General features: G+C 35.0%; 1 protein-coding gene across 1 annotated transcript in view; it reads left to right on the top strand.

Moving 5' to 3' along the window:
- Window positions 1-27,347, top strand: part of LOC144447426 (protein phosphatase 1 regulatory subunit 16A-like) — a 91,796-nt gene that overhangs the window by 51,419 nt on the left and 13,030 nt on the right. Inside the window, exons 3-5 of the mRNA XM_078137447.1 lie at window positions 7,466-7,536; window positions 15,187-15,332; window positions 27,219-27,322. Of these exons, the coding sequence (XP_077993573.1) occupies window positions 7,466-7,536; window positions 15,187-15,332; window positions 27,219-27,322 (321 nt within the window). The remainder of the gene's footprint in view (window positions 1-7,465; window positions 7,537-15,186; window positions 15,333-27,218; window positions 27,323-27,347) is intronic.

The raw sequence follows: 27,347 nt of genomic DNA, 5'->3' as shown, positions 1-27,347 counted from the left end.
ATAATGCAAGTATGTTTTAAAACACTGAAAATTAATATTATGGTTAGTATTAACAAACTGGCCTTCATATGTTTAGGTAGATTTCCATCGTGATCATTTTAAAAATGGATCTGTACATGCTAGAAAGTATATATTGTTCAGGGCTTGAAATTAACAGTAGTCTTGTGTCCACAGACTACAAATTCATGTCATGTGGCTACCGTAATTTGCAGCTGGTAGCAGCACCACAGATTATGCGATGATATAAAGGATGGAAAATTTACAGACATAAAGTATTTTTATAATACACATATTTCCAACAGAGGAACTCAGTTTTCAGTTTAGGAGGAATATAGGACTACTGGTCACCATCCTTGGACTTCAACGTTCTGAAAATGGACTACCAAAGAAAAAGAGTTAATTTCAAGCCCTGTTGTTCCGAGATTGACCCCCCTTCTATAAAAAGGCCAGATTTCATTTCTAAGCCTTTTTAAAATTTGGATCTGTATATGCCAGAAAGTATATATTACTCCGAGATGACCCCTTCTGTATTTGATGCTAAATGGGATTTCAAAGTCTTCAATATATGGATCTATACATGCTAAATATATGTTGTTCTGAGATTGGCCCTTTCTATAAATACCAGATTTTCATTTCTAATTTCTATGTCTTTAAAATATGGATCTATACATGCTAGAAAGTATATATTATTCCGGAATGGCCCCTTCTGTACCTGATGCCAGATGTGATTTGGAGGTCTTGTAATCTCTTCATCTTGACATAAAGACTGCAACTAATCACTACAGAGAAATAAGACTTTTGAGTCACTTTGGGAAATGAGAAATCAGGAGTCTTAAGAGTACACTTAGAATAATTTGAACCCCGGGGAACATTACAGAGAGTAGCTGTGTGTGCGTCAAACTCGTGAAACCCTGACTCGTGGTAGTAGTATTTTTGACAATGTGAATTGATATTGTGTGAAGGGACAGGTTATTTATATGCATCTAGCTTTTCCAGACTGTTGTGTTGTAACTGTGTGGATTGATTAAAGTGTGAAAGGAAGATGATATATAGCTGTAGGGTTGATCTGATGGGTATGTAATCAGAGCCTTGGTAGTGAGCATGCCAATATCTTGGAGCCGTGCAACGAGTGTAAAATTCAAGCCTGTAATAATTCCAGGAGGAATCTTTAGAATTACAAAATGAAATTTAAATTTTATATAAATGTAACAAAAAAATAAACACACACACACACACACGCATGCATGCACGCACGCACATATGCACACACACACACACACACACACACACACACACACACACACACACACACACACACACACAAAGTCTACAGTCAAGACTGACCACATATTGACTTCCATCAGCATTCTTAAAAGTCACCATACTTGCCATCAATAATGATAAAAGTGTCAAAAAATATTTCAGTCAGTCCAGTCTAGTTAGCTTATCTCTAGGTGTTTGACGTCTAATGTGATTGATATCAACAATATATAAGACCAAACATGTATACAGTTCCAAAGAAGAACGTCAGGGTGGGTGTAAAGATGGGGAAGGGGGGGGGGGATTTGATATGTATTGTGATTGTGAGTGAGATAAAAACAAGGCAAGTAAAGATAATGAAACAAATATACATAATACAGTTTTCAGATAACAGTGTTTAATAGGTTTAGGATGGGGATTGGAATGGGGATGGGTGTTTGATTGTGATTGAGATTGAGATATTAACCATACAAGAACAAATAAAATGTAAAAAAAAAAAAAAGTATACAGGTTCCAGAGAAGAATGTCAGGGTGGGTGTGAAGATGGGAATAGGGGTAGGTGTGTGATATCTATTATGTATTGTGATTGAGATAGTAACAATAGAAGAATAAAGAAAAATTTTAATTAAGTATACAGTTTTGGGAAGAACATCAGGGTGGATGTGAGAGTGGGGATTGATGGGGATGTGATAGGAAAATACAAATGTAGAGGTATCCAAATTACAATATACAAAAATACACATATATGAAAGGATGAAGCGTGACTGTGTCACTATTTCCATGGTGCCTATCATCTCTACATGTACCTTGAATTACGGAAAAACACTCCATAGACTTGAATGACGTTATTTTCTTAATTTCTATGATTGGCTTCACCAACTGTGACCGTAGAAACGAAATTGAATTCATACTCCTCATACATTTCAATGGAGAGATTAGCTGGAGGGCTTCCAACTGTGTATCTTGAAGTAATCATTTTTATCTGAAGAAAAAAAGGATCAGTGAATTGGATATAACCCAATTGAATTGTAGCAAAGAGAGATTTTAGGTTGTATTCAAGGGTTCTGTATCTATAATTTTACTAACCACTCTGTGATGCTATCACACTGGGATGTTGTACTTTAAATACATCCCTTTTCACTGTAATAAATGATGTTATTTACCAGCTTATTTCTTGGTTAACCATGTTTGAGTCACATAGGGGGTCTTGTCATTGAGAGACTACAATATAGTCAGCAGGATGAATGAGTGACCTGAGGGGCCTTGTCAATGGTAGTCTGAGGTTAACATCACAACCTAAGGATATATGGTTAACTTAAGGGGCCTTGGCACTGGTAGCCTGAGAAAAGATGATGCAGGACCTTGTCAGTGGCAGGTTGAGGTCAACTTTCAGGATGTATGGTTGACCTAAGGGCCATTGTCACTGACAGCATAAGGATGTACATGTATGAGTAACTTGAGGAAACTTATGTTAGTATAAGTCCAAAATATTACATAAATAGTTTTGAAAATAAGCTAACTCAGGGCCCGGCTTTAGAAAAGGCTCATAAGCAGTAGCTACCAAAATCCACAAAACTCATATCTGGGTCGTAAAGATTAATATTTGTATAGAGTAAACCAAGAAACAATCGGATATCTGAAGTGACTGCTGAGACGTGATTTATTCAGGGCTATACATGTACTTGCTTGGGATCCATCTCATCATCCAGGGTATTATCTTTTATGATAGCATTGATTCCAAGCTATGCATGTACAAACTGCCTGAATAATCAATCTTGCAAATCAATGAAAGCACTTTAAATTACTGAAAATCGAGGGGAAGCATGCTAGCTATCAGATCAAATAATCAGTGTTGTGATCGAATGGCTAACCATGCGTTCTTCTTCTTTGCAATAGTACTCAGTATCCCTTATGGAACACAAGGAGTAGGAATAAGGAAATGTAAGCAGTTCTTTCAATCATTAATACACAGTGCTCAGGCCGTGAAATTGTATTTTACTGAGTACTGGGAATGCTGGAGATGAGAGTTGGCGACGGGTGCCAAATCAATGTTGAACATCACATCTAGGATAAAACACATTTACATGATTACATGTGTAGGGTATCTATTCTGTACACATCATGAGAACAGAAGAATATTGTTTTGTTTCCAGCATGAACATTACACTGGCACCAGTTCCTTGGGAGATGTTTTTTTCAGTCTCATAATGTTCCATTTTGTTGTTGTTGCTGATGAAAAAATGAAGTGAGATTTTAATGACCAACTGCAGTAAGCAAGAATATAGAAATATAGAAATATATCAAGAATTTAAAAAAAACTGATGATCTAGATATTTTTCATATCCAGGTGTATGCATAGTCAATGTATAGTAAGTTGTACATGATTTTTACACTAAGACTTTCCTGCTAACAGCCTTAGGGACGATCACACAATGTCACACAAACTCAACAAACAAATTTCGTTGGGGGGGGGGGGGGTCTGGCATCAGTATGATTGCTGAACTCCATGTTCATACTTCTAACTAAATTTCAACAGAAAACTGTCACTCCTTCAATGATAGCAGCTTTTGTACTACTACTGAGATGTTGATAAGTTGATTAAAATTTACTTCTACTGTTGTGAGATAATTATGGTGCCGAGTTTCTGGTAGTATTTTAATGTTTTGAAAATGATGTTTTTACATTGCATCGATCATAGTGGTGTGACCGCTATAGTTTTCATCATAGTTTATATATATAATAAATGTTTGATGTTGCACTTGTGAACATTCATTTAGGGGGAGGGGGAAGGGGGTTTGACCTTAATGAACTCCGTTTGTTTCTTGAGCTTGTGCGACATTGTGCAATTGTCCCTCAATAAGTAAAAATTCAATATCTTATACATCAAGGGCAATATGAATCCATGAGGGTTTATTCCATCTATTACTCTATATTCGAATTTGTCTAAAGCTGAGGGCTAATTTTAGGTTCATGGCGCCAGTTTTTGATGACTAATTGGAACGTAGAATACATACATGTAACATTTAGCAGCTTATGCTGTGAAAATATTCAATTCATTGCTACGTTTGGTTGGGAGGAGTTTTTTCATTGCATCTCTCAAGGTTTTTCATCATATTGAGTCTTTGAAAATTGTTGTACGAGATACACAGTAAGAGAGATCATAATCGTATTAACTTACACTCAGCTGTCTTGAAGGTATATGTTCTTTGAATTTGTATATGAGCATACACAGTGAACACCTGGCGTAGTAAATATACTCAGTTTGTGTGCTGTGTACTCACATTGTAATGGATGTATGATCCTGACATTACTGCAGAAATAACTCTTTGAAGTAATGACAGGTTATACATTTTTAAAGTAGTTTTAAATCCAGATTGGCATATACATTTAGGTTTTAAAACTATTCATTAACTGAAGAGGGATACTTAGAAGTACTTGTCCTTCATTGCCTCCAAGCATTTTTTGAAGTTAAACTGTGTTTTGTACCCTGACATAGTTTCTGTATCGAGTCAGTAGCAGTTTTTAATAGTGCACATTTTTGTCTTTATAGGAAGATAAACCTTTATGTGTGTGTGCTATGTGAATGTGCTACTGTGTGGTAGTAACTCTTGAAGTAGGTATTAAATTGATATAGGAGGACTATAACTGTTTAAATTGAATTTAGTGTAGAAATAGTCAGTTACAATGATGACCTCACCAGCGGAAGGCATTCCATGGCTTGTATAGCTGATTGGGTGGTATTAATTTTGTGACCCTTTGAGATTCAAGCACTTTGAGATTTTTTTACTGCTGATTGGGTGGTATTGATTTGGTGACCCTTTGACCTCAGGCGGCGCATTGCAACTTTTACATCTGATTGGCTGGTATTGACATGGTGACCCTTTGACCTCAGGCACATTGCAACTGTTACAGCTAATTGGCTAGTATTGATGTGGTGACCCTTTGAGCATAGGTGACTTTTACATCTGATTGGCTGGTATTGATGTGGTGACCCTTTGACCTCAGGCACACTGACTTTAACAGCTGATTGGCTAGTATTGATGTGGTAACCCTTTGACCTCAGGTACACTATTACTTTTACAGCTGATTGGCTGGTATTGATGTAGTGACCTTGTGACCTTAGGGTACTTTAGTGAGTTTAATAGTGTAGAAACTATACATATGGGCTCATTTTCTATGCTCTCTCTCTCTACCATATAGTCAGATGACTTTCTCTAGGATGACATTCCATTCTTACCACTGACAGCAGTAGTTGAATGCTATTGGATGCGTTGATATAAATGTGATGGTGTTATCGAATTTTCACATGTCTTATTGTTAGACTGGAGGTTGAGTTGTTGTAAACTCAATGAAGTAACCAGTAATCGGAGAAGTGCTTTAATGAGAATATTACAAGTGTTGTGTGGTAGCTAATTTCCATATACTATATGACTTTCAACCAATCTGATAAGTGCATTAGTGAGACTGTCACTAAGAGTTGTGTGGTAGCTAATTTGCATACTTTATGACTTTCAACCAATCCGATAAGTGCATCAGTGAGACTGTCACAAGTTTTGTGTGGTAGCTAATTTGCATACTTTATGACTTTCAACCAATCCGATAAGTGCATTAGTGAGACTGTCACTAGGTGTTGTGTGGTAGCTAATTTGCATACTTTGACTTTCAACCAATCTTATAAATGCATTAGTGAGACTGTCACTAAGAGTTGTGTGGTAGCTAATTTGCATACTTTATGACTTTCAACCAATCCGATAAGTGCATTAGTGAGACTGTCACTAGGTGTTGTGTGGTAGCTAATTTGCATACTTTATGACTTTCAACCAATCTGATAAGTGCATTAGTGAGACTGTCACTAGGTGTTGTGTGGTAGCTAATTTGCATACTTTGTGACTTTCAACCAATCATATAATTGATGTTGACACGGAGAGTAACATAGTAAGTGAAAGTTTACTGAGAATTACTTGCATGTCTCAATTACTACCTTTCATAATTATGGCAACATTTATATAGAAACAATGAAACAATAATGGTATTTTCCATTTTGGTGACATGGAGTCATCGTAAAGCCATAATGCATAATTTTCTATATCATGGAATATAGCCATAGGGCTATTTGTTTTTGCCGTAAGTAAGGATGTCGCATAAAATTTAAGTGTATCTTAAAATAGAGATTTTATAGTACCCAACCTAAGTTTACCATTTAGTGGCTTCTATATATGTTTGATGTTCATACATCACTATTTGTATGCATGTACATACATCAATTGTGCATTCACATGTATTTTGTATGCCAAGTTGCTATTTTTAAAAGGTTAACATTCCGAGATTTACCTTGGGCCATAAAACATAATTACAAGTCTGGAATTGAACTCGTAAACTTGTAATTGCTTGCAAGCACTTGACACTCCTTTCGTCATCAGTGATAAATTGAAGGCATTTTGAGGACATTGATGATCTCGGCTGAAAAGTGTAATGTCTAATTTGTGTATTGGAATGATTTAAATGCTCCTACTGCAGATTTACTAGGTGGTTGAAGGCCTAATTGTTTTTTCCTCAGATTCATGTATCTGAATTTCTGAGGCATTTTGAAGGTCGTTTTAGTATTTCAGGATAAACTAAGGAGCATGTTACAACTAAGAATGTTCATTTTATAGGTTGAATATGATCAGCTCATCAATAATTGAATTCACAGGAATTATGCATTCCGTTATAAGGTCCTGGAATTTCAAACCCCTTCAAATTCCTCTGAAATATGCTCCACAATGGCCCAGAATATGAAATCTGAAAAGTAATTAGCTATAAAATGTGAAAACATTGCAATTGCCAGTCAAAAAAACTTTCTGCAATCATAGATGTGGATTGCATTGAAGTCTGTAAATGACATTTTAGCACAAAAGGTTTTTAGAAAATATCACATGGTAACCATGGAAAACTGAAAATAACTAAAAGATATTCCAAGCAATTCATGTAACTAAGTGACTTTTACTTGTAATTTGTATATATAAACCCTGAAATGAGAACAGGTCACTTTAATTAATTAAATACAAACCATACTTGGAACCTACTTTTAGTTGTCAAAATTGTCACCAGTATACTACATGTATAAGAATACAATATGGTTCTATGAACTTGGCAAAGACACTTGATTGATTAATAAATAAATACTAACAGAGGATATTTTCTCTCTCTTTGTTTATTTCTTCAGTTCGTACACACCTACAGAGTGGAATAACTCCAGACTTGACAAATGATGATGGATTGACAGCATTACATCAGGTTAGTTATAATTATGTAATGTATGGTATTGGCCTAAAGGCCTGCTGTGGGTTAGAATTACAGAATTGAGGTATGAAGAACTGTTGTCAAGCAAAGCTACTAACTTGTCTAGAGATAATTGGTCCAAGGTTAACAAAAGAGAATGGTTCTATTCAATCATTCCTAGCCATATGATTTGTTCATTATTTTGCTGTTTCAAGTAAACATATATATGAAATACTAACATAATTCCATGTCAAGTACTGAATAGCCCTCTCAAGATTTCAAAGGTGAGTGTATTACATGTACACATGTAGGTGTTACTTTCCTAAAGTCCTATGTATCCAGTGAATAGTAATATTTACCCAAAATTGTCAATAAAAACCATAGAATTTAGAAATGAAATAAAAACCATAGAATTTAGAAATGACATTTAAAAAAAAGTTTAACCATAGCCAACCGAAAATGTTTGCCAGCTATTAGTATTATAGTGTAAGATTTCTTTCTCAGTTCATTATAATTGAGTCAATGAGAAAGTAAGCCATGCATAAAATATTATTTTGAGTTGAGGCGTAATGGAAGTATCCCTGGTATATGTATAAACAGGTACAGTTAATATCTTTTGTGTTTTAAAGATTTATGATAGATTTATAATTCGTGATTTGTAAAAGCTTATTTCATCCTGAATATTATTTTTCATATTATTTGTTAGAAAGTATGACGTTGTTTTGGCATATGACACCAGCTAGGCTGGAAGGTATGTTAGGTCGTGATAGTGCTCCCTCATGTATCAACCTTACCTTTCGTAAAGAGAACAACATATCTCACAGTCAGGGAGTAGTTAAATATATAATGGAAAGAGAATATTAAAGGGGCACAAGCTGAATTTATAGGCGTAATTTTTATTGAATTCTACTTACTGGAACGTACTTACTTAACCTTAACCATCACTTCAATTGATTGAACTCAAACATGGCATTACGATACAACTTTAAAAAAATCACAAAATGTACAATACATCTGATTTTAATCAGATTAGTATCAACGTCAACTTTATATAAAATAGCTTAATTGATATTTTATGTCATTTGAGTAAAAACTTTATAAACTAAACTTGTGTCAGTTTAGGGTAATTTAATATTACAATATCATAAAATCAATAAAATCAGCTATGTGAGAATTAAATTTGTTCTTTTGATTTGTGGAGCACCATTAATCTATCGTATTTATTGATGCCATTCCATGGTCTATCCCTGTCCTTATCCTAACCCTAAAGAAACACTTTATTTTGATTATAATTACATGGTTGGTCTACTCACAGTCAGATGCAATCTTGTCATTTTCTGTTGTCATGCCAAAGCATGAACATGTGTGCTATGTCAATTCTTGTCAAATTGTGGTAGCTAGCTCAAATATGTGAAAACACATTAAATTGTTGGTTCACGCATTATTGGCATTTTATCAGTCAAGCCACAACAATTAGATAACAGTCATGTATGTATGTATGTATACATGGTAGGATCATTGTGGCCAACTTTTTTTGGTACCATGTAGCTCAGTCAGACATCAATGCATCATTCATTAGCCTCAACAGAGTTGAACAGACTCTCTCATATACAGCCGTATCTCTCAGACCCACGACTCAATTTCATTAAAGGGTCTTTTTTCAGGCACCAATTATATTAGTGGCTGTGTCTATGAAAGTAGATGACTTGTTTCTTCACTTACATGTAGCATGTCGTTATAATTGCTCTTACAGCTCAGTGATTTTGTATGTAGAGGAGGATCATGGCTCAGAGATTTCATGTAGCATTTCCCTAGACTCTTTAAGTTTGAGGCTGAGTATTCACAGAAGAGACTCTGTATTAAACCGAGGCTTAGAACAGGCTCGAATTAATTACTATATCTGTACTAGTACATGAACTATTTATTGTACCTTGCCAATCTGTCTCATACTGTATACTTGTACCTATGGCCAACCTTGATAGGAGTGTACGTACTAGCTCCTAATGTGACAACCCCATACATCATTTTAGACTATAGATATCTTACACTGCTACACCTACATGTCTTTTTAAGTCTGCACATACATTATCTTGTGTCTTATCACAATTCAGTCATTATTCAAATAATTGTTCTCCTGTCTTGTATTTAGACAGACCCTAGAGGGCATACTACAAACAGTTATTATACATGTACATGTTCTTGCTAACCTTAACCAGGTATACAAACTTGGAAGTCTGATAACAATATTATTTCTTCCAGAGTCCGATATTGCTATGGGTCAAAATGGTAAATGTTTGGGTCAATACATAGTAAGGGATAGGGAATACCAACCTTTGATGTGTTAATAAATGGCTGTGTGAGTGGCACATCAATTGCTCAGACTGCTGATTTCTTCTATTCTTTTACACCCATTCATTTCTGTTGTGTATCAGATCCAACTGTTTCATTGAAAATAATAGGGTGTAAACCATACCACAGAGCTCGAGTGTGTAAATAATTATAAAATAATCTTGTGCATCTTTTGGACATAATAAATGAAAATCTGCTCGTGAAACAATGCTTGGATATTTTGTAATGCGGTATTTTTTGTATACACGCTGTATTATGTTAACCATAGCAACAGAGTGTTTGGGAAATGATGTGTTCATTAGTGAATGACATCAAGGAGACATATAGAAATTATTTCCCAATATTGAAAAATGTATAAGATCCCCAGGGAGACAGTTATAATTGAATTGTATTGGGTTCTGATAATTATAGTATTAAAAGTAGAATGGGCATTTTTCTGGATCAGGATTTATTTGTAAGATACCTGTAAATGTGTTATGTTCCATGGAAATCACAGATAAAAGAATTTTCTTGACTTTGCAGTATAAATTTTGTACTAATCAAAATCTCTGGGACAGCTATTTATAAATGAAAAGAGAATTTTCACAGTATTTACTCACCTGATATAATAATTAAGCCCTATGGGGACTATTAAAATGTGTTCGCTACATATGTCTTTGCATCTGTCTATGTGTCTATCCGTCCATTAAACTGAGATGTATGTTGTGTCGTGCAACCCTCACTGGCCCCTTCTCTCTGAGAGGGATTGACCGATGTGTGAGGGTTCCTCGCCACACTGTACCTTGCAGAGTATCTGTCCATTAGACTGTACATGTAAGATACATCATGTCGTGAGGCCCCCTTCTCTCTGAGAGGGATTGACCAATGTGTTAGGTTTCCCAGCTTCAGTGTTCCTCACAGACTATCTGTCCATCTACAGCTATGTTAATTACAAGGAGACTTCATTCATGTCATCATCAGTGTTGAACTTTTTGTTGAGAATATGCAAATTACTCCTGACCCTAAAGGTCAAATTTATATCAAAACCATCTTGGTTCTAAAACCTCTACATGAAAAAGAAATGTTTGTCAATTTCTGTCAAATAAATTACTCGCCATATTATCACATATTTACAAGTTAAATTCTTGTAGACACGACCAAACTATATAAAAGTGCTAATCGAGCGGAGGGAGGGGAAGGGTTAGGGTAGAGCAACACATGTTATGTCTTCTATGAAGGTGAAGATTTGATCTCTCCGACTATTTGATTGTCTGATCAAGATATCAACTGGCAGGTCTCTGAGAAGGAATTTAAAGTTACTCTATAAACTTCAGGAAGCATACAAAAGTTCTGAGGCAAGTTTCTCAGAACTTTAGCAGAGAGGAGTCGTTACCTGGACATGATGATAGTCAGACACAGAGTAGACTCACACCAGTCGTGCCATTCATTCCTAATCTGTGAGCAGGAGTGAGAGATGCGTGAGGGCATCGCAACATGGCATACATGTATCTTACAGACAAACTCACACCCTGTAAATTAAAGTTCTGATGCAAGAGCCCCGGAAACTTTACAAACATGAGTCACTACATGGATTGACAGTCAGAGCACATGCATTGACACTCTGGCTATAACAAGTATTACGGTACTATTGGCATAAAAACAGCATTTTAAGAAGATTTCAGTGAGATGAATTATAGATGAAATAATTTCAAGGAGTGACTGTTATCAGGCTATCCTTATCATGACCAGGAGTTAAAATAGTGTGAAAAGGGAATGACTTATCATTGTCCACACACAAACCTTTCGGCATGATTGGAAACCCTAGAGACACAGGTCTGCTACGTGGCAAGATCAAAGAAGAAGACCATGATGCAGACAGCATACAAAGAAACTCACATGTGTAAGGTTGGGACTTTTAAATTAATAGTCTGCTACTTGGCAAGATCAAAGAAAAAAGCCATGATGCACACAGTGAAGAAACCGACATGTGGAGGTTTGAACATTTATAAGAGATTTAGTTGCTAATTGACAAGATCAAAGAAGACCACAATGCGGACAGCATACATGCATAATGAAGAAACCTACATGTATAGGTTAGGACATAGAGACATAGTTTGCTACTTTACAAGATCAAAGAAGAAAACCTCAATGCAGACAACATACATACATGATGAAGAAACCTACTTGCAAAACATAATAATTGGATATCAATGTGGTGATGACGGTATGAAGTATCTGTAAGAGATATGATTGCGGCACCATTACTTATATCACAAGCATAAGACAGACATAAGCTAATTACAGTGGCATGTATTACGTTACACATGGTAATAGCATTGTCATGGTGATGTAGATATAAGTGATATAATTAAGATTTAAATATTATATAATAAATAGATTTGTCTCCACTTTTCTTTGCATTAAAACATTTAGAAGCTTTAAACTTTCATTGAATTAATTACCAAATATGAAATCTTGTCATTGTAAAGCGCTCTGAGCACAGTATGGGAAAGCGCTATATAAAAAAAACCTATTATTGTTATTATATTATACAATATATGTTACTGTAAAAAGTTTAAATATATACAGAACAACAAATTTTCCTTTAGAAAATAAGAGTTTTTAACAAAATTATTTGTTTTAAAAAGAATTATTGAAATGGAAAACGTACTTGAAGATTTTGGACATATGGAAAAATGGATATTTTTATGTTTAGTTAACCTTATGAAAACTCATACAATCCCACACATGGAAAGCGCACTAGAACTGGACAGCGACGGTTATACCACCAATACATAGCCAACACTATTTGTTCATCAATTCCACCGACTGTCAAGGACATCCAACGTGCAGCTACAGATCGAAAGGGCTGGAGAAAGATCATTTTGGCTGTCTGCAGAGATCAACTGCTGTAGACATCCCAGACGAACAAGAGAGAGAGAGAGAATTGACATATGATCACTAAATACATATTTCCATCACAAATCTGATGATTTTGAAGTAAATTAAAGGAGACACAGTTTACCAGAGGATATAGGAAAGTAGTGACGATATTAATTTCCATTTAAATTTATCAAGAGTTATCAGCAGAAAGTCTCATTTCCTTTACAAGCCAGGCTATAAATGATTTGGATTATATCTGAGAAGGAAACACAGCATGAAAATTTAAGACTATTGGGGAACACACCATGATATCCAAGCAAATTTTATTTGGAATACAATTGATAAAAGTTATTTGCATGCATAGTATTTGCAGTTACTCTGCAGTGTAATTACAGAAAAGATGATTGCAAATCTGTATGCAAATGAGCATTCCATGTACACAAAATGATCACATTGAGCAAATAATATTGTCATGAAATTTGTGATTTCAGATAAACATATGATATCTCAATGATAACAGAACTCTTTGGTATGTAAGTGTCAGAGGTAGTAAAAATTCAGGGTACCATACGACTTGAAGCAGATATGTTCTTACAGTGTTTTCTGTCGCATTTTTAGTTGCATTTGGTCACAGAAAATATTGCAAGCATTGGGAAAATACCCAGAGTATCCTGCACTTAGTCTAACAGTCACACATCATGACTTCTGTTTTAGTATGAACTTTGAAGGAATTACATTATCCATCACAGTACAATGCCTTAGAGCACTCAAGGGAAAATTTGTAAGCAATTTAATATTATTTATGAGTGGAATATAAGAAATTGAGGCGTCTCATTTTCATACTCTTTTCTCCAGGGCCTCAAAAACCCATGTAATAGCTTTGTTTAGAGTACTCTATACCTACTGATGTCAGTTGATTGATGCGAATTCCTTGCAAAGGAACTGTTGAAAATGAACAAACGTAACGTTGTTTTTTTTTAAAAATTGAAAATATAGAACTTTAAGTTATTAAGGTTCAGCCAACATCTGCACACTCTACCCCTACCCAAATGCATGTGTTGAATATACAAATACTGTACCCATGATGAGAAAGTAAAGTGGCACCAAGCAGACTATGCTAAATATTGAAGTTTTTTGTACTGAATCATATACATGACTGTACATTAGTCTTCATGAATGACTATGAAGCATGTCCAGGTTAGTTACTAGTAGATAATGTAAGGAGTGGTTGTCTGACTACCTAAAAAAGTCAATGAAGCAATTTCAGTTGTAAATTTGAATGAAATCAGAGAAATGAAGACTTGTGGTTTTGAGATATGCACTGCCTTTTTGTATGCCTGGCTGAGTCTTCCGGCCGATTGCTTTTCTTCTCACATCTGAACCAATGCCTATGGAAATCCCTGTGGAGATTCCATTGAAATCTTCTCTGCTGAAGTGTTTAGTCAAGGAATCAGTGAGAAGAGAGGCAATCACCAGGAGACATAACCTATCATGCGGACAGGACGAGATGCAATAAAAGATGGTAAATAAAACCAATTAAAGCATTCTCACCATTCGATTTTATTCAGATCAAGTGCACTCTGAACTGTTTTGGAGTTTATATTAACTTAGTGAGCAGTGTCTGGGGTATACGATGTCTTGGGAGTACAATGTTATTTGATTTCAGTAAAAGTTACTGGCATTGCAAAACACACTCTCATTTTACAAGAGTCGTGACATTTGTAAATAATGTGTGTGACCAACGTTGCGAGACCACAGAGTGATGAAACCTTGTGTATCGTTTTTACTTGATAATTGTGATTGTAGTGAGTGACCCATGTGTACATGTACCTTTATAGTGCCCTAGACATGAGTCATGATGTCTTGCAAAATGAAACTACAAGCCATAGATGTACATATTAACTTGTATTTAATATATAAATGTCAATTTGGAATTTAATTGGCACAGTCATAGGCATCCTGTCCAAACCCTGGATACTGAAACTCATTTCTTAAAATTACTCCTGGGACCTATTTTTAACTTACAAAACTTGATAACTAAGAAATGCAGACTCTACATGCAGCAGAGCATTCATTTTGCTCCACTGTATAATTGTAGTAATTTGTTAGATTTGTTGTAAAAACTAGAATCAGTGTATCTATCTATGGAGTACAGGCACCAGATGTTGAAGTACTGGTACCAGGTGGTGTTTGTATGAGAACTTGAGGAGAGCATTGAGTAGAATGATGAAACAAAGTCTGATTACAATCAAAAGTTTATTCACAAAAACTTTCCAATGGTAGGTCCTTCATGGGATTTTTTTCAGATATATCAAAAAGTAAAAGGTGTTTTTTAGACAAGTTTCCATATGTGGAACCATTGTTAATCATTTATAATGTCTGATTTTCTACAAGGTATTTTAATGATTTAAAAACTAAAAATAGTGTGTTTTTTTGTTTTGTTTTTTGCTACAGTGCTGTATAGATGACAATGAAGAAATGATGAAAGCTCTAATAGAATTTGGTGCTAACATCAATGCCAGAGATAGTGAGCTGTGGACACCCCTACATGCTGCAGCAACTTGTGGACATGTGCATCTAGCAGAATACCTACTGACAAAGTAAGCAAGCCAATTCAGTGCTTTTGCTAAGATCGGGTGGGGGGGGGGGGGGGGGATCCAGGTAACAGAAAGGGAGAAAGGGGTAAAATGGCAGTGTTTCCCCAAAGAGTCTGTGGTAATTTTGTTTGGGAACCAAGGTAAAATGACATGGGAGCCCCAGTAGATTTTACCTTCTTACCGCCTTTAACAAAAACACTGCAATTATGTCATTAGTTTGATATTTACATTCAATCCAAATGCACTTTTTATAGATCCTTCATAACAATATTGGACATATATTTGATCAGTTTATTTTATATAATACATATATTGATTATGATAACAATAATGATAATGATAAATCTGTTAAATTCAGAAACCTATGTGAGAGCTGAGAGAAACTTTAAAACATAATATTTATATATACATTTTGAGCAATATTGATTTATCCATAACTGAGGACAATTTCATACATGTACTCAGTAAGTTGACATCATAATAAATATATTATGATAATATTCTAATTAATGTATTCAGTTCTGTGACTCCTATGTGGGTCAAATAAAACTTCAATTTTAGATGAAATCTTTATGTATATATCTTGATTGGTATTGATTTATCCATAACTCAGAACAATTTTGTAGATGTACTCAATCAATTGACTAATCATAATAACTATATTATGATGATATTATGATTAATTTATTCAGTTCTGCGACCCCTATGAGGACCAAATAAAACCTTAATTTTAGGTCACTGCTATAATCTTTATATACCTATAGCTTGGGATCTATTGATTAATGATATATTATTGTATGTGTACTTGAGCAACCTAAATAATGACAATAATAAATTTATTGATTATAATCATAAATTTATTAAACTGTAATCCCTAAAGGTATGAAAGCAAATCAAAAAGTTAATGAAAACGTACGCATATCTGAAGTGCATTTAGTTGCGGCTAACATAATAAACAAATTGTAATAGTAGATTTTTAAAAAATGTCACGTAGTACATTTAAATTAATACAATACTGGGTAAAATTTACTTCAAGTTGGTAAATAAACAGAAAGAAAAGAAATTACACAGTTTCCGATTATCATGTGTTGTAAATTAAATTTCTTTGAACCAAAACCAAAACAGAAAACTTAAGTTGAATAGTTGTTAGAGATTAGTTTAAGAGAAATTTGAGAGTTTATATTATGCATAATAACGCCAAAACAAATTATTGTTTGGTTCTGGTTACCCGACCCCACCTAACTTTTCACTGCCGTTCCTAAACGTTTTTTTACGTATTCAAGAAAAAAATAAAATTGCAAAAATTGTGAAGTCTCAAAAGAACTAGTGGATACGGAAAATGACATCAACTTAAAAAAGACAAAATAAAACTATTCTTCCAATCTGTAATGGCTGTACATCTGATAGGACAGAGATCATTCAGAAAATAATGGAAAACCTGAACTAGACACTCACACAGAAAAAAAAATAAAATGAAAAATCTACCCAGTGTAATCAGAACCACACAATTTTTTTATTCGGCCTAACAAGCGTTATATTTCTGCCTATTTCCGTGGAAAGAGGAGTGGTGACTGACAGTTGTATAGAACTGTATTCGAAAATCAATATCTGAGAAAGTATCACCAGCTGTGCGAAATGTGTGATATAGCTTTCCTAATCATTAAAATCTAATAAGAAATGTATCTCATACATGTTACATGCTCTTTTGCCATTTGCTTTGTAAAATAAATGGTGATTGACTCAATTTGACCAATACCTCACAGCTGAACTGTACATTGTTATTTGAGGAAGGATTCACCAACTAGATGTTGTCTCAAAATCTTACCAAACCATTGAAATTTAATGTTTTAAACACAAAATAAAGTCAAGGATGTGTTTGAACAGTAATCCCCTCACTTCAACACTCTTGAAGAGATTAACTTTACTGGAGTGGCAGAGCTAAGCATGCAGTCAGCATGGACAAATTGGTTGTCATTAGACCAAGTAATTCGTCTCCATACTAATGATTGCATTAAAGGTATATAAAGTAGCTCTTTGTCAACAGAATGGCAGGCCTTTTCCATGTACTAATAAACCAAGCACACAAACTAAACCACTTATGAGATTAAAGTTGATGGCAGTAGTACAGTACTGTCAAATGAACTCTTCTCTTCCTGATCAACAGGGAATGCTTCCATTCTTTACAAAAGATTTGGACTCTTGTATTTTGAGAAGCCAATCAGTGTTGTGGTGGTTTGTGGTTCTGGTAGATATGTTGGTCTTAATGTAAAGGGCAGGAGCTTTAACAACTAAAATATATGGTACATTGTTTAATACATGTTCTTGTTTCATGAGCAAGAGTTCTTATTATCTGTCAAGTGAGTAACACATCACCTATATAGGTCAACAGGCATTGTTATACTAGGGAACAGGGATGAGGGGGACATATCAATTACATTATACTTAATCTTAATCAACCACGTCATTGCCACTACACAACCTAGCAGAAAGGCCAGCAAACAAACAAACAAACAGACAAAATGGTTCTAGCTGGTACATGTAACTATAATTCTTTGTCATGAAATAATCTTACGTACCTGATGAATGTACCAACTATCTGACTGAAAAAAAAACAGTTTTGCCTTGTACTTTTCCATGTATAATATTTGACAGTGTTGATGAAATTTATTTTCACAAGGATATATTGTCATAACATTTAATGAAAGTAATTAAGGTTAGTCTCAAGTGAGATATGTTGCAGGTATTATGTACATTTTCACCCTCATTTTCATCCTCATCATGTAAACTCTAATTGCTGCCATAGTTGTCATCATCATCATCATCTTCATCATTATCATCATTGTCCTCATTGTTGCAGTCATTGTCGTAAGTTAGAAGAAAAGAGCAAGTCCAACTCTGGCCAAAAAAATCCCATTTCAACTGTACACAAGGTTTTTTCAAGGGCTATAAAATACAAAAAAAAAAAAAAAACATTTTTGCCATCATTATCATCTTTATCATCACCGTTACTATTATTTTGATTATCAGCATCAACATCGTCATCACTGTCGTCATTGTCAGTACTAGCATCATCATTATCAGAAAAAAAGACACAAATGGAAAAACGAAAATAGATATCCTGTGTAGATTGAGGATGTAGCACAACAGGAGATGAAATTCATTAATGTTAATATTTTATGTGTAAATTTATCTTTGATGTTTCAAATTTGTACCAAAATAGAACACAATTAACTAGAAAATTGGCCACAAATTGGAACAACAGAAAGTAACATCATCCTGTCCACATGGAGATACAGTAGTCAGAGCAATTTGTGTATAATATCAAGTTATCTTTAAAAATTGCAGTTTATTTCATGAAAATGTCATAGTGTATGTATTATTGCGACTATGATGTATGTCTATTGCTCATTTAAATATAGATAGGCTCTGTTCTGTTTTTAACCTCCATCACATGATAGATCAGTCTCAATCTAATGATAGGGGAACTTGGCTTTGAATTTTCTTTGCTGCTCTTTGTTGGCTCTACTTCAAGAATTAGGACAAGAAAAGGCAGCTTTCCAAAGCATTGAAATATGAGTATTTATACACGGTAGGTAGACAGACAGACAGACAGACAGACAGACAGACAGATAACTTCTGTCACACATACTAAAGTCATTTATAGTTTGTCCCTGGCAGAATCCCCTAAATGTAACTTTTTCCACAAGATTGTGAGATTAAACTAAGTGATGTGATCACCAGACTATCAGTTCTCCAAAGCATTAAAATAGGAGTGTTTGATACATGGTACATGTAGATAAACCTCATTACATTTAGTAGAACCATATATAGTGTGTGTCTTAGATAAAATCCTCTCAATAGTACTCTTTCCACAAGATTTGTGAGATTATACAAAGTGACAGGCATCGACTACTAGACAATGATGTAGGTTGATTAGCGACACTCCTGAGACAGGTCATAGGTCACAAGGGTACACTGTAAGGACTACATAATGAGTATCAGGAGAAAGGATTAACTTCATTAACTACACTCAGGGGTGGTGTAGGAGTAAGGACGCAGTGACTCGTGAAGACCTATTTTTGTAGACCTTATGGTACCAGTAAATTATGTCTTCTCATCAGATACTATTAGCAATATTGTTAGAAATATGAAATTACACAGGAAATGGTTGCATTTTGAAGTCATAAGTGTAGATGTACATTGTAGATGTTTCCGGTAGCTGAGCTGAACTGAGCTAGCGCAATAATACATGTTGAAGTGTACATGTACATATGTGTGTGTATGTGTGTGATTGTGCACGTGTGTGTGCGTGTGTGTGTGTGTGTGTGTGTGTGTGTGTTTGTGCGTGTGTGTGTGTGCGTGTGTGCGTGCGTGCGTGCGTGCGTGCATATGTTTGTTTTAAGTCTTGCTGTCTGTTCACATCTTATAATCATGTACTTATACTAGTTTGCAGTTACTGTTGAATTGTCTTGAAACCCTTTAAACTTGAAGCCATGTAGACTGTAAAGATACATCATGTCGTTCCACCCCCACCAACCTCCTCTCTCTGGGAGGAGTTGACCAATGTTTGAGGGTACGCCGTGACGGGGCGTCCTCAAACATCGGCGCCCTGTCATGGCGCCCCGTCACAGCATACCTTACAGACTAGAAGCCATGCTACTTATAGTTGATCCAGACTGTTGAGGTATATATTATCAACAAATCAACAAGTGTCAGCCTGTTTACCAATGAAACATAACAATTCAAATTTCAGACTCACGTGATACTGAATCAGGTCAATAAGGGGAGAATACACCCCTTCCCCCACCCCAGTCCCCCCATATGGTAAATGTGTTTGACAATTTGTAATACCGTTAGATAAGATAATTATTTTACAGATTTCTTACAACATCATGCCACACTATCAGCTACCACTCATACAGTTTAGAAGCCTGATACATGCCATATCTTATGGTCTCGTTGAGTGTAGTATTAAGATATGGCATGTCATGCCACCCAATCAAGCAGCACTTACTAGTCTGTAGAATATGACATTCATGCCACACTATCAACCAGCACTCACCAGTCTGTAGAATATGACATTCATGCCACGCTATCAACCAGCACTTACCAGTCTGTAGAATATGATATTCATGCTACGCTATCAACCAGCACTCACCGTGGTTTAGAAGCCTGGTAGGGTTGAGCAACATGACATATCTCACAGTCTACTTAAACCTTAATTTGCAAATATGGATATGAAAATGTTAGTAGGTGAACCTTTTTCATACATTTTATAGTTATGCAGTCATTGGATAAGTCTATGGTGTCATGTACAATAGTATCTTATCATACAGACCGAGTGATTTAGCCAAAATTAAAAGCAATACTTGGTAAAAATAGACATGTATACATATACAAGGGTATATCATAATTGATGTTTTAGCATCAAATTCTAGAATGCATTTAGGTCACATGCAAAACATGCACTGCAGATAAACCATCACTGCTCACTGACAGCCTCTTGGTGCCGTGATCTCTGGCTGCCGAGTCATTTGACTGAAATCAGCACACAGCCCTAAGCCATGCAATGATGACTTCCTGTGATTTCAAACTGTACACTATATCCCAAATAATAGCCTGATTATCTTCTGATTTATTTTGTGTTGTTCTTGTCAGTCACCTACGGCATTTAGTAGAAGGTATACGTGTCTGATCAGTTATTAGTGTTAGGAAGCCACTGTACTGATATCGGAAGGCTTGGATGATGTCAGGAATGCTGACAAGTTCCTTGCTGTGTCGTACAGCAAAAGGTTACTGTCAAGTTCTGTCTCCTGTAGCATTACTTTACATTTGATCACTGATTGTGCCCTTGCTAGATTTTTACCTCCCATGGTAGGTATGAATGACCTTGACCTGACCCTTCAAGGTCATATGCCAAAATATGTTTCTTTTCTTATGTGGATTAGAAGCCATATTAACAAGATGTGATGAAAGTGTTCAGTAATATTCACTTTTTATTCCAATGAAGCAAATGCTACACACATACATGTACATGTATGTAAATCAAAGAATGGTTCAAGTGTACAGTGCTATGTCCTCAGAGGTGCATTTTCTGATTATTAATGCATGACTTGCATTCAAATAGACCAGATACATAATCGTCATTTCATATTTTCAGTTTGAAATGGTGATGTCAGCTCTTTTCCTAGAAAATTTTCTTTGACAAAGCAAGTGAATTTCTCATATATTGTATTTCTACATTTTTTATATCAAGACTTAGAATAGTGAGAACCAGACAAGTTGTATTGCTTGGCTATTGATCGGTTGAATAATAAAGATTTCTACGCCATTCATCTCTAACCTTTTACACGTGTTTGTCTGCTTGACTGCTACCAACCACAATAAACTAAATATTGAATACAGGTTATAATTCTCACTCAGAATCTATTTTTACTCACTTGGAAACCGATAATGTGTTTTGCCCTGGAGGTAGAACTAGAAGGGAGCCATCTGTTAGGATAATCGTGAACAGTTAGTAAAACAGCAGCAATAACTCAGACGCAATAGGTCATTCACCCTTACTGCTCTGTAGGGAATATTATTTATATACTGACAAATTAAATATCATAGAAAAGCCATCATATTCCAAATAAAATATGTGGTAATACTCAGAAAAATATATATATCATCATTCTCATAAAAGGATGTGATATTGCAAAATGTATTGTGTGACTCGGGATAACACACTGGCTTAGGAAATATTTTAAAATCATTGACAGGATATTACACTGTCCATGGAGTCATGAAGTAACTAGTCAAAATATTGTGCATAAACTAGCTTTTGATTTCAGCACACAGGTCAGGTATTCTTAAACTAGTGTGTGATTTTGCTTCAATGTCTCACTAACTATTACATTGCTAGCAACTGCAATCGATTGATGTGGTTTGAATATTGTACCCTCAAACTGATTGGTGTGGAAAAAAATGCACTCGCACTGATTGGTTGCAATGTGGAGTAATAACGTACATCAACCTAATTGACAATATTCAAATGAAGTCAATATGTAAAATTGCCCTAGTTGAGATGAACTCAAGAACAACATAATTTAGATAGTGAATATTATGTAAATGTCTACAAACACACTTGCTGATTGATATTAGGGGTGTGACTAAATTAATTGTTTGATGTTACTAGCATTATAAGCGGTTAGCGAGACAGTGAATCCAAATTACAGATCATGATTGGTCACAATGCGGAGTGATAACGTATGTCAGCCTAATTGACTATATTCAAATGAAGTTGAGATGAGCACAAGAGGATATAATTTACATATGTAAATATCTACAAAGAGGCATGATGATAACTGCAATTGGGGGTGTGGCTCATTACAAGTAGTTTGTGAGACAGAGAAGCAGAAACACAGATTGTGATGTAAATAGGCTAACAGTGATATTCACCAATGAGCAACATAATTTACATAATAATGAATATTCTGTAAATATCTACAAACAGGCTTGCTGATTGCCATTAGGGATGTGACTAAATTAATTGGTTGCCATGGATAACATTGCAAGTGGACAGTAAATCCAAATCACAGATCGCGATGTGAACAGGCTATTCTCAAACAGTCATATTCACTAATCTCATGATCATGACAACATGTCTTGTGTTAGTTGGTTTTCATTGCGATACTACAGACAATATACCTTCACATTTATGGATTTGCAAGAAATGACATGATGGATATATGCATAAAATCATGCTCAAACTGTTGGAGTTCCTCTAATTTGGGGTTGTCAACCCAATATTATGCTGTATACACAACTTGAGTTTGCACTTGTAGGTGATTGAATATTTTTTAAGGATATACCATATCAAGAATAAAAGTCCTTATATGAAATAAAAGCGTCCAAAAATTCTTGAAGTACAACTGTACAAGAGTACATGTACATGTATTAAGTCTTTTTGTGCTCATTTACTTCAAGGTGGATTTCCCATCAACCCTTTTAAGAAATTCTAAAAATTTCTGAACACATGTCAAGAGCAGTAGAGCTTCTTTACAAGATTTCAAAGTTGAATAAGTAACTAAGGTGCTATTTTACATGTACATGTATCACCTGAAAATCGTATGTAAGTTGATAGCAGTGATCAAGACAAGTATACTAAAGGTATAAATAAGTCTGACTGGACTTTTCCTTTAACTTGATAGCAGTAATCAATACAAGTGTACTAAATGTAGAAATAAGTCTGACTGGACTTTTCCTTTAAGTTGATAGCAGTAATCAATACAAGTGAACTAAAGGTAGAAATAAGTCTGACTGGACTTTTCCTTTAAGTTGATAGCAGTAATCAATACAAGTGTACTAAGACAGAAATAAGTCTGACTGGACTTTTGCTTTAAGTTCATAGCAGTAATTAATACAAGTGTACTAAAGGTAGAAATAAGTCTGACTGGACTTTACCTTTAAGTTGATAGCAGTACTCAGTACAAATGAACTAAAGGTAGAAATAAGTCTGACTTGACTTTTCCTTTAAGTTGATAGCAGTAATCAATACAAGTGTACTAAGACAGAAATAAGTCTGACTTGACTTTTCCTTTAAGTTGATAGCAGTAATCAATATTTAGTGTACTAAAGACAGTTTATAAGTCTGACTGCGCTTTTCCTTTCAGTTACAACTACTGCAACTTTAATGTGCAACTTCTACCCGCAAGTGTAGATTAACATCTTGGACATTTTAGCCACGTATTTGAAGTGAGATAGCGAAAGATGTATTCATTTACATTGATAGCTTATGATAGTGATCATCTCCCAGAGGTGTCCAGTATGCATGTTATTTATAGTCACACCAATGCAACATCAGTAAACAGAGTAATGACTATCACCTTCTATGAATCTTAAGACGTCATGCTGTCCATTACAAAGAGGTAAAAATATGTCATGGTTGCCTTGTCCTTCCTGTGAGATAGGGTTGCCATAACAACACTAACCTTGAAAGTTAAACAGTTGAGACTTGAGTGCTAAACTTGTTATTTTATTTTTATATAACAAGACAAACAAAATGTATCTGATACAATAATGAAAAAATGAAGTGATCATCATACTCTGTGGGATTAAAGTGTATAGGTTAGAGTTCGATATCAGAATACATTTGGATGGAATGAGATGACACTATCACAAAAGTAACCATGAAAATGCATAAAGTTACAGAATCCTTTAATGTCTTAAAAGCAAATAAAACTTTTAAAGCAGTAACAACCTTTTTACAACACTACTTTTAATAATGCAATTAATCCAACATGCAAACAGCCTTCAGTTGGAAACTCAAACACTGCTGGAAACATATTATATTAAGTACATATACATTAATACATTCATGGTTTTGACATTTCCCTGCTAACTGGAGACAGATATCAAAGATGTAAGGAGATGTGCCTTGTAGTGTGGTGTGTTAAAGTAATTTACTTGTACAAACATTGCTCCTTTTAATCAAGGTTTGACATGTTGAGCCCAAAACAGATTTATCTGTAGACTGGACAAAAACTTGTAAGAAGATTGCTACATCCGTGACAAGGTTACAAAAAAATGCACTTAAGCGAGTGTCTTTTTTATGTCTAAGCTTTCAGGCGAAATAAGGCTTTGTCAATCACGACTCGTGATTATTAAATTACTGCTGGGTATTTCATTATTTTCCTATTTTTTCATTGTGTGGCTATCTCTCTTGCCTTGCACAAGTCCTGCTGATGAGGCATCATTCATTTACAGCAATTCATGACATGTTGTTCAATTTAGATCGATTTGTGGAAAGGGAGTTTCTAATTTGTATTAAATAGATGTTCTTCATTTTTCAGTGTAACGAGTTTTATAGAAATCATTGAGATGAACTCGCAAACGTTATATACATTTGATCAATCAAGTAAAATGTCAAGCACATAATGATGGCCTTGCAGACAGGATTAAATACGTACTGTATCTATTACTGTAACGAAGTTTGGACATAATTATGAGAAGTAAAACTGGTCAAATGTGATTGACTTGGAACAAAATTGTATCAGAACTTCCGCTATCATGCTAACAAATCAAACATACGTGTACTTTGACATTTGAAAGAGAGATAATGTTGGGCTATTCTTAGTAAGAGTTTCTTAATCACAAGTTGTGTGATTCAGAGTTTTAGTATTGAAAATTGTGTGAAATTTACCATTTCCCCTATGGAGCCATTGCTGAGGCTTGTACAGCCAGCAAAGAGATGTGTATGTGTGTGTAACTAGTGTTAATAGTCATGAAGATTGTTTATACTAACAAATTGTAATAGCAACCCTTGTGGATATGTGTCTGTTAGTCAGTGAGTGTTCATACTATCAACTTACGTAATAGCAACCCGTGTGGATATGTGTCTGTTAGTCAGTGAGTGTTCATACTATCAACTTGTAATAACAACCTGTGTGGATATGTGACTGTTAGTTAGTGAGTGTTCATGGTATCAACTTCTAATAGCAACCCTTGTGGATATGTGTCTGTTAGTCAGTGAGTGTTCATTCTATCAACTTGTAATAGTAACCCTTGTGGATATGTGACTCTTATGATGAGTGTTCATACTATCAACTTGTAATAGCAATCCTTATGGCTGTGTGACTGTTAGTTAGTGCGTGTTCATACTAGCAATCCTTGTGGATATGTGTCTGTTAGTCAGTGAGTATTCTTACTGTCAACTTGTAATAGCAACCTTGTGGATATGCGTCTGTTAGTCATTGAGTATTCACATGAACTGACACTGTGCAGGGTATGATGTCAATGAAATCAGACACTATTCATGGTGATGAAGCCATTCCTTACAGATTGTGGAGGCACTGCATTAACAGGATACATTTTTTGAATGGCTATGAGACAGTTATTCCTTTGTGGGCTCACCATCAGGGTGTCTCATTCTGTATAGCAGTGGGAATGCTTACTTCAAGTTTATTGGAAATCACAAGAAATGAAGGATCATCGACATGCTATATGGCTTCTAATGGTAGTACACGGATTAGTCGGATCAGTGGATGTTTACACTCAGGGCATAATGCATTAATTTGGGCAAATAGTGAGTTTGTTCTAGCAAGCTACTAATTAATGCAAAGCTGATAAACTCAGATAAGACATTGATATCAGGTAGGAAATAGAAAAAAAAGCAGTGAGAGGAAACAGTATTTAAAACTTTATTTGAGATATACAGAAAATAATATTCGAAATCCGGAAAATCGCGAGTACAAAATTGATTATTTGTCCTTTACCCTGTGCAGAAACAGACCAACACAGATGTACCTTTGACAGTTAATCAAAGTTGTCACTAACACCAATCCACAAAGTAATATTAAGATGCTACAAAGACTAGATGAAAGGTTTGCCTAGAATAAAAGTTGAACTGTTCAGGTGGCTTACCCTCTGTGATCTTCCCTCTAAGAAAGATGAATTAACATTTGGAAAGAATATGTCAGAAATTAATGTAAAACATCCAAAAGTGCAATGATTTATTTCGAATTACCTGTCAAGTTGTCAAGACAATGTGGAGATGGAATGGCCTCTGATAGTGCAAGGTTATGCTGAGTAGGATGTAATCTGTTCACATCAATAGCAGTTATGTTTGTCAAATTGATAATGATTTCTATCATTCAAGATTAACGTATTTATCATTATTTTGTGTTTAAAAAGAACAGCAATTTCTCTAGTGTACTGCAGTGTAGATAAAATGACGTCAACCTGTAATTTCAATAACTATACTGTAGACATGATTTGTGACAACAAAGAACAACAACCAATGTATGAAAACCCATATTCTTTGTTTGAATGCTTTCAACATGGCTCGTATACATGTACAATGTATAGCATAAATGCACTCAAATCGTGTATGGTGTCTTAATTTTACAGAGGTGCTGATATTTTAGCCATTAACTCAGATGGGAATATGCCATATGATATATGTGAAGATGAAGTAACATTAGATTACATAGAAAACGTTATGGCATCAAGGGGTAAGTTCATATTTCATTACGTGGT

The sequence above is a fragment of the Glandiceps talaboti genome, chromosome 16 (assembly GCF_964340395.1).
Source record: "Glandiceps talaboti chromosome 16, keGlaTala1.1, whole genome shotgun sequence".
NCBI lineage: Eukaryota > Metazoa > Hemichordata > Enteropneusta > Spengelidae > Glandiceps > Glandiceps talaboti.
Note: the sequence above shows the minus strand (reverse complement) of the source record. Positions and strands in the feature narration are given on the sequence as shown.